This window comes from Pristis pectinata, chromosome 20 (genome assembly GCF_009764475.1).
Source record: "Pristis pectinata isolate sPriPec2 chromosome 20, sPriPec2.1.pri, whole genome shotgun sequence".
NCBI classification, from domain to species: Eukaryota; Metazoa; Chordata; class Chondrichthyes; order Rhinopristiformes; family Pristidae; genus Pristis; species Pristis pectinata.
Genome location: NC_067424.1, coordinates 21601544 through 21617556, shown reverse-complemented (window position 1 = coordinate 21617556; position 16013 = coordinate 21601544). Strand labels below are relative to the sequence as shown.

The window sequence follows — 16013 nt, the reverse complement described above, 5'->3', positions numbered from 1 at the left end:
GTGGACAAGGGAGTCATGGAGAGTGCGATCCCTGCAGAAAGTGGAGAGGAGGAGAGGGGAAGATGTGCCTGGTGGTGGGATCCCGTTGGAGATGGCAGAAGCTGCGGAGAATGATGTGTTGGATGTGGAGGCTCCTAGGTAGCCTGCTAAGATTCCTCTCTAATTCTTAGAATAGATCCATTGCAACTTACTTTTGCTGCAGTGTTAACCATTCTGCTCTCTCTGCTTCCCATTGCCTCTTGTACAAAGAATACAGGAAACTTCAGTGTGTGGTAAAATAGTAATTTATGTTCTAAATGCCTGGTATCCTAAAGCCCAGAACATTTAACCTCGAGAAGAGTTCAAATACCACCAGATTAGTTGGTCAATTAAATTCAAGTAATTAAATCTGAAATAAAAAGATAGTATCAGTAACAGGAATACCGAAACTACTGAACACCTATACAAAGCCATCTGGTTTGCCAAAGTCCTGCAGGGAAGAAAATCTGCCATCCTTCCCAAGTCTTGTTTACATTTCACTGCAGTCCAGATTGTTTCTTAACTCTTTCCTTAGTACGGGGGAAATTAGGGATGGACAATAAATGTCAGCCTTGTCAGTGATATTCACAACTTCTGAGCAATTTTTTTATATAAAAGGCTGCTTCTGCACAAACTTGTACAGTACATTCAGGGTTGATGTTATCCTCATAACTACTTTGCCCACTTGACTATTTTTGTTGTACCCTCTTCTCTGTTTGGTTGTCTCAGACATCTTTAAAACCCTTCCTCAACATACATGCTAGTAGCACTACAAAACTGGAGTAATTAATATTGTGGATTGTGGGTTTGAATATCTTCCCTGGGTTATTCATCAAACAGAAGTGACTCTTTGTGCGACTGTTAAATAATTACATACAGACTACAGTTACTTATTAATCTTTGGGTTAGGTCTAGACCTATTTCTGTCTCCTTTTGGAGAATAAAATGTTCAGAACAATTGACAGTGCACTCAGGTTGCAAATATTTACTCAGCATGCAAAGGTTCCAGACTGAGTGGAGACCATTTCTTATGCATTTTACAGGAACTGGCTTCATTAGTGAGGGCAGCATTTATTGCCATCTGTTGTTGATCTTCAGAAGGTGGTGTACTGATTCTGTAGTCCTTGTGGTAAAGGTATTCTGTAGTCAAGTTGGATAGAAAGCACCAATGATGGTTTTCTTTGCTGTTCCCAGGATTTAGCATTACTTGTAATTGTGGAAGGTGTTTCAAGAGATTGTTCCAGTAATGTTCATGTCTCATCAATTCTTCTTGCTCCTATTTTTGTGTATTTATATGAAAGAACTGTAAAGATCATATAGCAATGAAAGTCACTGGTACAAGATAAATATTTTAAATATTCTTATCTTACATCACCCTGACATGTATGTTATGAAACCAAGCTTGGATAGCTTGAAAGGTAGATGGGACAAGATATGCTGTGAAGGTCGGACTGTGTGCCTGCTGTATATTTACATAGCAAAGGAGAAAAACAACGTTCCAGTATTTTAGTATGTAATAACTGTAAATTTTGAATGAAACATTACATTCAACGAAAGACATATAAAAGTAACCAAGCTTATAAAATGATGCCCTCTTGAGGAATTTTGAAGTATTAGTAATGAAATTGCTTCACTGCTCTTAATTAACATGAATCATTAAGCACAACTTTATGTTTTATTTCTAGTTTTATTTTTTCCCTTCCTAATTGCACCAATTCTGGATTTTTAAAGTTCTGCCACTTACTGGCAGCTGTCAAATACAAAACACAACAGTTCACATGAGAAATCACATGTAGATTGAGTAACAACTTTGCAAGTGTGCCTGATCTTCCAGTCACCTATCACAGTAATTCTCCATCCTATTTCTACTCTTACCTCTTAGTCTTTAACCTCCTATATTGCTCCAATGATGTCAGTGTAAGCTTGAAGAACAACACTTCATTTTCTGACTATGTGTATTACAACCCTTGGGACGTATATTGAGTTTCAACAATTTCAGGTTAACCCTTTTATTTCCACAGATGTGACTGTACTTTTGTTTCAGTTTGTTATCTTTCAATTTGCCTCTATCAATTTTTCTAACTGCCATTGTTTTAAAGTATGTAATTGTTACCTTGTCAGCATTGGTCTTCATCCTATCACAGGCATTCCCTCTGTTCTCTCCACCTCCTCCTCTTAAAACCCATTTGTCTTCTCCCTTTTCCACTTCAGGTGAAGGGCTCTTGACTTGAACTATTGACTTCTCTTCCCGCTAATGCTGCCTGACCTGCTAAATGCTGCCAACATTTTTACTTCAAGTTTTTTTGCTTTGGATTTCCAGCACTTGCAATTTTTGTTTTGCCTGAGATGGATCAATTCAGTTTTGAGGAGACTGGATGGGCTGGGTTTATTTTCCTTGAAGCAGAGGAAGCTGAATAGGGACCTGACAGAGGAATACAGAATTATGTGGGACACGGATTTGGCAGATAGTAGCACACTTTTCCACATGGTAGAGGTATCTAAAACTAGAGGGCATATATTTAGAGTAAGGGGTAAAAAGTTTAGAGAGGATCTGAGAAAAAATGTTTAATGCTGAGGGTGGTTTGAATCTAGAATGAGCTGCCTGAGTGGATAATGGAGACAGGTACTCTCACAACACTTAAGATGAGTATTTGAATTGTAAGTGCATGGAAGGCTATGGGCCTAATCGTGGTAAATGGGATTAGTTTAGCTAAGCATTTGATAGTGAGCATAGGTCTATGCTATATGACTGTGACTCTAACCCATGCCTGAACATTGTCTAATTCTTGCTGTGTGCAGTCATGGGACATTTCATTTTCTGAGGAGTTTGAAGGAATTGAACATTATGCTGTTCAATTGCTTATTATTATTATTAATTAGAACAATCAATGAAAAAGAGCTGTGTGCAAATTTACAAGAGACTGCAGATGCTGGAACCTGGAGCAAAAAATAAATTGCTGGAGGAATTTAGTGCATTGAGCAACATCAGTAAGGGTAAAGGAATTGTTAAGTCCCTGCATCAGATCCTCTAGCAGTTTGTTTTGTACTTACTTTTTACCCCATCATGATGTCTTAAAATATTCACAGTCAATTAAATATTTTTAAAGAGTAACATCAGCTGGTATGTAGGGAATGTAACGGTATATTTGCACACAGCTGGATCCTACAAACATGTGATAATGGCTAGACAATATATTTTCGTAACATTCAGCAAGGAATAAATATTAGCCAGAACACTGGGCATCACTCCAATGTTCTTTTCAAAATATTGAGATCATTATCAAGACCACACAGTTCCCCAATTCCTCTTAAATTGGTAAATTGGTTTATTATTGTCACATGTCACATTGTCACAGGTACAGTGAAAAACCTTGTTTTGAATGCCATCCGTACAGATCATTTCATCAGATCATTACATCGAGGTAGTACAAGGGAAAAGCAGTCACAGAATGTGTTAGTTACAGAGCATGCAGACAATAAAAGGCAGCACCTCCAACAGTGCAGCACTCTCTCGCTATCGTTAACCTAGCTTTCTGCTCTTGCTTTATTTCTTCTGGATCTTAATACATCTACACTTCTAACCCAAAAAGTGGATTGTCATTGACTGAGCCACAATTAACAGAGTTTACAGTTTAAATTTAATACACTGCCTCCAAAGTGCTGCGCAATGTCTGAGATCGTGTGCACAGTCTGCGAGTGTCAGCCCTTCCTTCCATGACATCCGACTCGCCAAGTTACCACGCCCGATTGCTACAATGTTTGCACATGCGCCCTGCCGCACCGGCGCGACGCATGCGTACCCGCGGAGGGGCTTCGCGTCATCGAGAGCAGGAGACGCGTCACAGAGGAAGATGGAGGAGTACGCACGCGAGCCCTGGTGAGCCGGTCGCCCGTTCACGGCTGGTGGTCGAGGGGAGCCGGCGCCCTCCGCGGCCCGAGTGAAGTCAGGGCCGGGACGCAGCCGCAGCCCCAGCCCCATTGCAGCCAGGGCCGAGCACCCGCCCCGGCCCATGGTTACACAACGCTCCGGTCGGAGTGTGCGCATCCTTGACCTTCGCAGTGCAAGGGGCGGAGGGACGGAATGGCTGGAAGGGTGGAGGTGGCGAGTGGGTGACCGGCCGGGCCCTGCTACAGGGCAGCCACGTCCAACCTCTGGGTGTGGGGTGGGTGGTGGGGAAGGTCAGGGGGTGGACCCCGGCCTCTGGGTGTGGGGAAGGTCAGGGGTTGGACCCCGGCCTCTGGGTGTGGGGTCACTGGTGAGGAAGGTCAGGGGGTGGTGGGGAAGGTCAGGGGGTGGACCCCGGCCTCTGGGTGTGGGGAAGGTCAGGGGTTGGACCCCGGCCTCTGGGTGTGGGGTCACTGGTGAGGAAGGTCAGGGGGTGGTGGGGAAGGTCAGGGGGTGGTGGGGAAGGTCAGGGGGTGGACCCCGGCCTCTGGGTGTGGGGAAGGTCAGGGGTTGGACCCCGGCCTCTGGGTGTGGGGTCACTGGTGGGGAAGGTCAGGGGGTGGACCCTGGCCTCTGGGTGAGAGGTTACTGGTGGGGAAGGTCAGGGGGTGGACCTCAGTGTCTGGGTGTGGGGTCACTGGTGGGGAAGGTCAGGGTGGACCCCAGTGTTTGGGTGTGGGGTGGGTGGTGGGGAAGGTCAGGGGGTGGACCCTGGCCCTGGTTGTGGGGTCACTGGTGGGGAAGGTCAGGGGGTGGACCCCAGCATCTGCGTGTAGAGTTGGTGATGGAAGGTCAGAGGTGGTTGCAAGCCATTGGGTGTGGGGTCACTGTTGTAGGCCAGGGGGTGGAAGGTCAAGGTGAGGTGCCCTAGCCTGGTGAGGGATGTCCCCAAAGCTGAAGAGGAAGTGAGGGGTAAGTAGAAGTCCTGGAGGGCAAGTCATGTGCTGGGAGGTGTAAATCGAAAGACAAGTGTCTCCTTGGTATTTTTATGGTGTGGTGGCTGCTTATCCTCTGTTTTCTGTGGGCCATTGGCACCAAATTTGAGGTGCACGTAATAGGGTACAGTAATCGAGGGACTGAATATAGTGGAGACACAAGACTGTAGATGCTCGCATCTGGAGCAACAATCAATCTGCTGGAGGAATTCAGTGGGTTGAGCAGTATCTATGTGAGGAAAATTGTTGACATTTCCTTTCCTCTCACAGATGCTGCTTCACCTGCTGAGTTCATCCAGCAGATTGTTGCTTGGGCAATACACAGAAAGTGCTGGAGGAACTCAGCAGGTCAGGCAGCATCCATGGTTGGAAATAAACAGTCAGCGTTTCAGGCTGAGACCCTTCATCAGGACTGGAAAGGAAGAGGGCAGAAGCCAGAATAAGAAGGTGGGGAGAGGAGCGCGCACAGGCAGGGGATAGGTGAGTTCAGGTGTTAAGCGAGTCCAGGTGAGGGGGTTAGGTGGGAGGCGGAGAAGATGCAATAAGCTGAGAGGTGATAGGTAGAAGAGGCAAAGGGTTGAAGAATGAGGAATCCAGTAGGAGAGGGCAGTGGACCATGGAATAAGGATGGAGGAGGGGAGGAGCCAGGACCTCCCAGTGGCCACCCACTTCAATTCCACATCCCACTACCATACTGACATGTCTATCCATGGCCTCCTCTACTGCCACATTGAGGCCAGGCACAGGTTGGGGGAACAACACCTCATATTCCACCTTGGGAGTCTCCAACCTGATGACCTCAACATCGATTTCTCTAACTTCTGGTAACTCCACCCATTTTTCTTTCTGCCCCCTGCCCCCACTCCTCTGTCTTCCCTTATTCCTCTGGCTCCCTTCCCCTGTCTTGATGACCTGCCCATCTCCTCTCCTCCCCCATCTACAGATGCTGCCTGACCCACTGTGTTCCTCTAGCAGTTTTTTTAAAAATCATTGATCCAGTATTGGGCAGTGAGAAAGGAAATAATCTTAATGTAAATGATCCTTAAGGGAAGAGTGACCAAAATGTGATAGAATTTTACATTGAAAATAATATATTTCAGTCTAAGTAAAGGGACTTAAATCTAAATAAAGGAATCTGTGAAGGTATGAGGGGTGAGTTGGCTGTGGTCAATTTGGAAATTACATTTAAAAGTATGACAGTGGACAGGCATTGGCTAACATTTAAAATATGACTTACAAAAAAATCTTCTTAAAGCATAAAACAGTGCAGGCATAGTTGACTATCTGTGGTTGACAGGAGATAATAAAGATAAATATGGGAGGCATACAGTTGTCAGAAATAGCAAGAGCAGAAGATTGATCATTATCTTATTGAATGGTGGAGTAGGCCCAAAGGGTTGGGTGGCTTACCCCAACTTATGTTCTTTTGGATTGGAGGAGACTTGGACACGGCAATCTGGCCTTGGTCTGGAAGGAATTGTAATTATGGAGGATCAGTTGGCCTTGTGTGTAATTTATTGGATGGTTGTGGAGTTTTTCCACTTTAGTATGTCTGCATATTTATTAGGTTGACATATTAATGTTTCTTGCTTTTTATTTCCTCCTCGGTTGAGCAGATAACCACTAATGTAGTATTTGAGTAATGTCTTTTCTTTCTCATTAGCCCTTGGAGGATTGTTGATGACTGTGGGGGTGCCTTTACGATGGGTGCCATAGGTGGTGGAATATTTCAGTCTATTAAAGGCTTTAGGAATTCTCCAGTGGTAAGTCATTTCACAACCCTGATAAAGTTTTGATTTTTTTTTTGTGTGTTCCTTGGTGTGAGGTAAAAATATTCAATTCCTTTGTACATTGTCTTAACCTTGCTTTTGTATGTCCAGCAATGGTATCAATTTTCTAAGATCTCACTAAATTTTGTAGAAATAAAGTAGATAAGATTTTTGATTTGCTGTATACAAACAGGAATCTCAAATCCTGCTTTTACAATTGTAATGAAGGAAAGGATGACAGTATTTGCTGCTAACTACAGTATGAAACTGATGGCAATTTCTGAAATTCGTGAATGTATGGTGAAATCCATAAAATCCAGAAGTGTCTGTGTTGATTTCCCCATTCCTTCACTGGATGCCATTTCAAGTGGCTCTCAGCATAATCTTGAGAAGTCAAGAATCAATGAGAAGCTTGTAGAGTCAGTCATAAATCACAGAAACGGGCCCTTACTTATACCATGTTCATGCTGATGATCAAGTACTTATCTAGACTAATCTCCTTTACCAGCAATTAGTTAGGAATTTGCAAAGTATTCTTGCAATAAAATAAATTGAAAATGTTACGGATTCATTATATGAGATGTGAGAAAGATTTTGATGCTACACCAGATGTTTATTGCAACTTAGCAATTTTCAGTTATTTAAAAACTAATGTTATATATCTGTTTTGTAATAAACTTGGATAAATATTTCAAAATATAACAAACTTTACCCTTTTTTCATCCAAAATTTCCACCTCATTTTATCCAATTCTAATCATGTGCCTTATTTGTTTGCCAACAATAAGAATTATTTAATGTGAATAGCTGCCCAGGCAACTTGATAATATACATTTTGCTGGATTCCTTGGATCCCCACAACTAATGTCTGTGAGCAACCAGTGTCAGAAAATACTAAAGTGCCCACCACATATTGCTAGACTTTGGCATCTTTTGTGGACAGCTGAATTCTTTGAGGTGGTAGTGAGCCAGGCCTACGTGCTACTCTTGAATTATGAATGTGAATTACATATGTATTCTTGAATTTGGTGTGAACTTTCCCCAAGTTTCATACATGCACAAAGATGGAGTTGACTCAGCTATTGGTTAAATGTATTCATTAAATGCATATAACTAAAATGACATGGACTTTTGGTAAGTAATACTGTTATTATCGAGTGCTTTTGAAATACCAAAGTTGCTTCTGTAATTTGAATTTGGTTACATTTCCTTGTCTTCTATACTGCTTTTGATATTTTTTTTGTCTTGTCTTCAAATAGGGAATGAGTCACCGATTACGTGGAAGTTTGACTGCAGTTAAGACCAGAGCTCCACAATTAGGAGGTACCTTAGTTTGTTTACTTTTTCAAGCTAAATGCCCATCTATAATAGCTTTAAAAATGGCGGTTCACAGAAAGCAGTACAGAATCAGCATTTCGGAAACTAGCTACACTTGTGGCCGAATACTGAGGTATCCATGCTGTAAATATCATTATTCTTTTTATCTGAGAAATGAATATTTTGAGTTTTAATCATTTACTAAATTATTACCAATAATGCAGTGCTTTGTTAACTTTGAACATTATCACCCAAGTCAGAATGTGCTCCTGCCTCACTTCAGTATTTCTGGGAGAATGCTGTATTGCCAGAGATGCGGTCTTTTGAATAAAAAATAGAATTGGATCCCATTTACCTTTTCAAGTTGGCATAAAACAAAAAGAATGTGAAATAGCTCATTTAGTGTTCTGGCCCACTAAAATGAAATTCATCCCATTTTGTATTTGATGAAGCATGCATCAGTTTGCATATTGGAAAAGCATTTTTGTTTGACTGATAACTAACAGCTTTTAAAACTGAGTTGATTGTGAAATGCTTGCAGGGATTTGATTTCGTACAACTTCTGTTCGATTAGTACACATGTCCATAATTGAAATTCTTAGTCTAAGTCCTCAGCATGTAGAGTTGTTGGAATCATGCTAATTAACTTTTATATTAATCTCAGAAAGTTTAGTTTGTGTAAAATTAGTAGAAATGCTCATTTTCATTGTGTGATAGCATCATCTAGAATTTTCCTGAACTTGCAATTTGATAAAATGTTTCTGCAGTGCAATTTTTCCATCTTTTAATTATGACTTGCTGGGGCAATTCCTTCTCAAGAAATGTTTCCACCATTCATGCTACCTATATTCTGTGCTAACAGTATCATACTAAATGTGACCAAAGAGTGTTGCTTCTTTTAATCTGTCTTGAATATAACAATTTTAATTGTTTAATCTCACTTTCAGATATGTTAGATATTTGTATACATTTGTTAATCCCTGCAAAGCACCAGAAAAAAGGACAGAAGGGGATTATATCAGAATGAAAAGTTGGAATGAAGGCTCTGTTTAAGAATTACATACTTAATGATGTTCCAGATGTTTAATAAATTTACTGAATACTCAGTTTATAATTTTTTACTATCGTGATTTGTCAGCATCTTATTGAGATCTGGCAGTAATATAATCAGTGGACTACAGATAACTATCAGTGAGTGTAGGAACATTATGATTTTAATTATACAAGTAATTACCCTTGTGTTCATTTTTTTATCTTAGGAAGCTTTGCCATATGGGGTGGTCTGTTTTCAATGATAGACTGTGGTTTAGTGAAGGTCAGAGGCAAAGAAGATCCATGGAATTCCATAACCAGTGGAGCTTTAACAGGAGCCATATTAGCTGCAAGAAGTAAGTGAAACTTTTTATAACAGAGGTGGTGTGAAGCCTGTAGTTGGGATGCAGTCACTTGGGAAATTGTGCATGACCTTCTGCTCTTTAAGTGAAATTAGAAGGAAACCAGGGCAGTTAACTTGACATCTGTTATAGAACATTACTAGCCTATGTTTAGGCATAGAGGGACTGAATTCCTTGAAAGCTTGCAGTTAACTGGAGAGGTCATGAATGTATTTGTGTAGGATAGATTGCTCTTGATAAATCTGATTGAAGTTTTCGACAAAAGGAACTTTGTCAAATTAAAAAGATATATTCCAAAGTTCCTCATATGAGTGTTGGCTAAAATTCAAACTCGTGAAACTGAAAGTGAAAGTAAATTATTAACCTGACTACAATAATTATTTGGAGTGGGGAATAATAAGCAGATTAGCAGGATAAAGGACTAATGGGATCCCACAAAGATGTGCTTTGGGGCTGCACTTAAACTGTACTTAAATTACTTTAGAAAGACATTCATGTTTGCAATATTATATTGTAAGCAATGTAGATAGAAGAATTTTTTACCTACGATACACTTGGGGTGTATTTCAATGTAGTCAAATTGAGAGTTATTTATTTTGAGTCAAAAATAGAAATGTGGAGAGCCATGGGAACTTGGTTCATATCCACAGATAACTGAATTGAGAGCATAGGAAAACCTATTCAATGCATGCCAATATTGCCTACACACTTTCTTTTCCAATGTGAATGTAGGCTGCAGACACTCCCTTTAGCTTTCCATTGGCTAAAGAAATTCAGAAAAGACGAGTATGTCCCTATTCTGCACGCTGAAAGGTTTTGAGTGGATCATGTGCAGATTCCACTTTGAAAACACAACACTCAAAAAATAAAAATTCTCATTGTGCAATATTGTATCTCAGGTCACTCTGGATGCATTTTCCAGGACACATGGATTTCAGTTTTGCTGGTTTGAATTGCAAGCTGCTGTTTCTTGTGAGACCATAAGAGATAAAAACTTCTTCCAAAGTGCTGTTTTAATTACAAACAACACTTAGGAAAATGGAGAAAAGTCCCAGATACTATGATTTTGATTTTATTCTGAGTAATTCTCCCATTTGTATCCTTGTAACCTATTTCACCCCTGATTCTCCCACCACCACCCAGCAGTTTAACCTAACAGCCAGCATATGTTTTGGGAGGTGGGAGAAAAGTGGAGCACTCAAGGTAAGCTCATGCAGTCCACACTTAAAATGTTTTTTAACTGTACTAAAATCTTGCCCTGAGAAGGTTATAGTAGTGTAATAGAAATGAAATAAGTTACTATCTTCAAAACTTGTTTTCTAACGATTTTACAACAGCAAAATATTGTGGAAGTTGAAAATCAGGATTACATTTTTAACTTTAGAACACACAAATCCTCTGGTTCAGCTATGTTCTGCATCTTTTTCCAACACTAAAATTATTTAAAACTTCATAAAGGGAAGTATTATTCATTGTTAAAACAGCTTTGACATGTGGACCTTGTAATCCAGATATTTTAGAATAGTTTGGTTTACTTAAGATGATTTAAAGTTTCCAAAGTTGTGGATCCTGCTCTGGAAATTGTATGAGGGAACTTCATCAGCCTATTTATTGATGTTTTGCAATAGAGGCTCATGGTTCTATTCGGTTTCAGTTGTTGTCTGTATTCATTATCTTTAAGTGTAAGCACAAAAAAGGTTAAATGCTTAGGAAGAGTACATTTCACATTATTAATATACCGAGCATTGCCTCTGTCCAATCATCTGTTTGCTGAAGTACCTTTTAATTACAAGGAAGTTACAACAAAGTATTTCCTATTAGTATGCATGTAAATCCAAGGTGCCTGCCCTGTTTTTCTCTCTTAATTCTCTTTGGTTTGTCCATTCATCTAAACTGTTTTTGAAAGCTGGTGTGGTTCTTTGTTCAAACACTTATTTTGGTGCATTCTAACCCAGAGAGGTTTTTCCAACTCTCCATCCTAAAGTCGTGTGTTTCAATCTTACATTGATGTACCCTTGTTCTGCACCCATCTCCTGTGCAAGTAGCATATTCCTGTTTGTCTTGTTCAACCTTTTAAACTCTATCAAATAACCCCATAATATTCATTGAAGTGGTAACAGCTTCAAGTTTTCAATTTTTTTTCTCAATTTGTTTTTCTAAGCAACTAATGTCCCAGTAAATCTATGCTGTATCTCATCTTGCTTCTCTGGCATCTTTCCCTGAGTTCGTAGCAATAATCCACACAGAGAATCCCAACCTAGGTGATCTTAAGGTTCATAAATACTCATCCTTGCTTATTTGTTTGAGATGGTCTTTTGATGTCTTGAGAATTTGAATCTCAAAATCATCCAGCTTGCTCCCATGAAAAATTCTTTTTCACATTTGCTCTAATTGAATTCCATTTGCTGTTGTTTTGCCCACTCCACCATTTCATCAGTATGCCTATTGCAACCTCTGTAGACTTATTATAGATTTGATTTTAGTATTGTCTGTACATTGCATAGTAATCAAGGCTTGTGCCTGGATTATTACCGTGAAAATCAGTTCCTTGATGATTTAAGATAAGATATCTTTATTAGTCACATGAACATCAAAACATACAGTGAAATGCATCTTTGTGTAGTGTGTTCTGGGGGCAGCCTGCAAGTGTAACCACGCTTCCAGTGCCGACATAGCATGCCCACACTTCCTAACCTGTGCATCTTTGGAATGTGGGAGGAAATCCATGCAGACATGGGGAGAACATACAAACTCCTTATAGATAGCGGCTGGAATTGAACCTGGGTCACTGGCGCTGTAATAGTATTACAGTAACTGCTACACTACTGTGCCGGCCATCAATTTAGAAAAACTGCTAACTCATACTCTGATCCCTAAGATTAGATTTCAATCCTACTTAGCACTCTTCCTTTAATTTCCTACTCATAGTATAAGTTTCCCAGGTGATGTCCAGTTACAATCTAAGCCTCAAATGCCAAGATGAATGTTAATTTTATTCCTTATCTGAGAAAGAAATATGTAAAAAAAAGTACAATTTGGTTTGATTATTCTCACTGTTTTAGAGCATTCATTGTAATTCATAAACTGTGGCTGCTTTCATTTAGATGGACCAATGGCAATGGTGGGCTCTGCTGCTATGGGAGGAATACTACTCGCCTTGATTGAAGGGGCTGGAATAATGCTGACACGATTTGCTTCAACGCAATTTCCAACAGGTAAGTTGTGATTGGAAAGGGATCAGCAACAAAATTGGAATTGGTAGGATTACCTTCATCCCCAAGTACAGGAAATCATTAATAAAGTATTTTCATTTGTATTCAGAAATGTTACATATTTGGATGGATGAGTTATTCTGCAGGTAATTGGCCTGTGGGGCAAATAAGAACTGTTTTGAGTATAATTGCTCTTCACTCAAACTTTTGTTTTTCTTCTGTGTTCTGGCTGTCATTTGCACATTGTTCAGATCGAGTCATGTATTGATAGCAAGGTTAGGCTGGTGAGATTTTAAACAAATCACTGCTTGATACAGCAGCATATTTTAATCTCACAAATCAGTGCTCATGTCTTCTATAATTCCATGTTTGAACTCCTCCAACTGAATTTCTCCCCCTTTCAGAGAATCGGTCTGTTTTTAAAGTTACAAATGATACCCAATGAGAGTGCAACAAAAGTAGCTTATCTCTATAATTTGTATTCAGCTAATTACAGTTGACCACCCCACACCCTGAAGTTACTAACCTGCATTGGCTCCTGGTTGAACAATTCCTTGTTTTTATTATTCTGATCCTGTTTTCATTTTCCTTTGTGGTCCCATCCCTTATGCCCAATTATCCAACAACCCTACAATTTACATTTATATTCTCTCACTTTAGCCTTTTGAGCATTCTCAATTATAATTGGTTCGTCATTGGCAGTTCTGTCATAAGAAGTCCAACCCTTAAGTTGTGGAAATCCCTCCCTAAACCTCTCCACTGCTTTCATCTTAATTCTCCTTGTAAAGTCTGCCTCTGGTATGGATTGTGATCAACTACCTTTTAGTAGTTTACTGCCATATTTAATTTTAACTTGGTCCTGTGCAACCTGACATTTTTACTGAAATTTTGAAAACCTTGTAAATATCAACATATAAATTTGGAACAGTTTAAAAGTTAATGTAAGTTGATATCAAAAACCCATTAAGTGATACCTCCTGCATGAGTTGGACAAATACTGAGGTAGCAAACAAAAGTTCTGTGTTATGGTGGAAAGCTTTAAAGTGGATGGAATTATCAAAAAATTATACCATTTGGTAAACATGCAATTTATGTGCAGGTAGCATTTACTTTAGCCACTATCCCTACAAATCCCTAAAAGTATATGGAAGCAGCATTAAAACAGTATTGCAGATGAAGAAATCTTTTTTGTACAGTAGGTGTGTGAAACAGTGCATCAAATAATCCAAATATCAATAGACTTTCACTCAATACTCCCATGCCCTCTGGGAGAGGAAAAAAATGCTTAAAAAATAGCAGCCAATGTAGCACCTGATCAAAGAATTCTGAGTCCTATGGTTTGCTCACAGATGGTGGACTCTGCTTGTTTTGGTGATGCTGTTTTTTTTGTATTAAAAGGCTGCACTAGATAACCCTTGTACATCAGTATTTTTGAAAGTTTTTTTTAAAGTGCCCTAGTAAAATGTTTCACTATGAGCAGATTTAAGAAAGACTTTGTGCTTGACAGTCTATAAAGGTTTGAACAGAAACTTAAATATTTCTGAAAATTTGCACATCAAAAACAAAATAGACAGCCAATGCTGCTTTAAATCGACCCTAGCTTGGTAAAGGACAATTGCAGCAATGCAAAAAATGGCTTCTTTCTGATTTTAAACTTTCTTGGCTTAGCTAAGTATTTAACCTGAGCAAAAATAAAAATGAGCTTCTGAAGACTCTCAGGCCAGATTTGAACCAGATCTTGGTTTTAAACAGCTCCTTACAAAATGAAAATTAACTTGTAGAAAAGAAAGTAACATACCCAGTAATGATCATAAATTATAAGTGTGAGCCTAGCTGTTCTTCAGAAAGAAAATCACAAGAACCATAAAGAAATATTGCCATGTCAAAACTTAGGGTAGTAATACATTAATACTGTGAAGTTGCAAGAAACTGACCTATTATGAACACAAAGATTGTGCTACATCACATTAAAATAAATTAACCTGGAAGATGTAACAAAATAAGTGACCAGATTGTTTTGCAATTACTACAAGGGGGGAAAAAGTGGACATTTTGTAAGATTTATTATTTCCTTTGTAGGTCCACAGTTTGTAGATGACCCTACTCAGCTACAAACTCCATCGTTTGGTGAATACAGACAATATCAGTGACATCCATTTGAATTACTTTTAGTTTTCTGGGTGCAAAACAGGCATCCTCTGAAGAATATTTTCATACATGGTCACGTGCGACCAAGTTTAAGGCAGTTTATATTGCAAGGTTGGTATGGTCAAAAAAGGCCTTTGTAGAAAATCTAATTGTATGGAATGATTTTCTGTGGCCTTGTAATATATGTATATATGGTATATGCCAGACATAAGATGTTATGTAATTGAGATTATTTTTGTGCCTGAGTTTTATATGTTCTCTGGTGAATATATTTGTAAACAATCTCTGGGCATTATACACATTGTCACTTCAAACCCAACAAAATATAATGAAACATCTAATCTTAAGTACTGTGCTATACACTTAACTCACAAAACACATTTTACATTTCATCATAGAAGTTAAAGTATTCAAAGCCAATGTTAGCAAAACTTTTGATTTAATTTATTTACAGCTTTCAGCACTAGACCTAAATATGACAAGTGTTTTGATTATAGCCCATGTCTTATTTAGAAATGGAGTTGTTATTATGAAAAATGGTCATTAAGTCACTTTAGTTATGAATTCAGGTGCCTAACTTGTGGGTAGGGATGAGAACATTTTCTTTTACTGTAACAAGTGAAAGGTAGGAGGCTCAGCAACAATGTTTGCAAGAGAAACATTAGAATGACTTTTTCCAGTCTAATATTGTACACTTAAATTTCAGCATCTTGTATTGAACTGTAGTCACATCACCCACCCAAGTTTCCACTGACTTAAATTTTGTTCATAGTGACAGTGAAGAATATTAACAGAATGGAGATGTTAATTTTGTTTTGCTGCTGAATATTGTTCTGGCAAACAGAAGACTAACTGCATCAATAAAAGAAGTATGTGTCATTATGTTGATTTTGTTTCCACTTTCACTTATGGCTAGAATAACTGCTGCCAAAGGATTTAATTGAAATGTTCCCTAGTAATATTTGTTGAGTTGATGTTGGTACAATGGAATGAATCTCAGAGTCCAGTCTCTATAAAAACTATAGATGTCTTATTTGATAACCAAAGCAAACAGAGTTCTCTGTATAATTACTCAATGATTTAACAGGCTAAATGTACTACTAACCTACAAATTTTTGCGAAGCAGTTTTAAAACTGAAAATATGGAGCTGTGCATCCAAATGTGCCCTTCCTCAAAGATTAAAAAACCCACAAAATCTGGCTTTCAAACCTATTAAATACCAGAACAATAATTTTTAAATGATTAAAAAAACTTAAGGTAAAAACATTAGAAAC

General features: G+C 38.9%; 1 protein-coding gene across 1 annotated transcript; it reads left to right on the top strand.

Annotated features, from left to right (window-relative positions):
- Positions 1-3825: 3825 nt before the first annotated feature.
- Positions 3826-15617, top strand: timm17a (translocase of inner mitochondrial membrane 17 homolog A (yeast)). Its single transcript, XM_052034598.1, has 6 exons — positions 3826-3895; positions 6563-6662; positions 7927-7990; positions 9244-9372; positions 12483-12593; positions 14670-15617. Exons 1-6 carry the CDS (start codon positions 3870-3872, stop codon positions 14738-14740), a joined length of 501 nt encoding a protein of 166 aa, XP_051890558.1. The 5' UTR covers positions 3826-3869; the 3' UTR covers positions 14741-15617.
- The last annotated feature ends 396 nt before the right edge of the window (positions 15618-16013 follow it).

What these genes read in the sequence shown, in the direction of transcription:
- timm17a (XM_052034598.1), top strand. Translation starts at nt 3,870, where the DNA reads ATGGAGGAGTACGCACGCGAGCCCTG. An exon ending in GAGTACGCACGCGAGCCCTG is followed by an intron (nt 3,896 to 6,562) that starts GTGAGCCGGTCG and finishes CTTTCTCATTAG; the next exon opens with CCCTTGGAGGATTGTTGATG. An exon ending in AGCCATATTAGCTGCAAGAA is followed by an intron (nt 9,373 to 12,482) that starts GTAAGTGAAACT and finishes GCTTTCATTTAG; the next exon opens with ATGGACCAATGGCAATGGTG.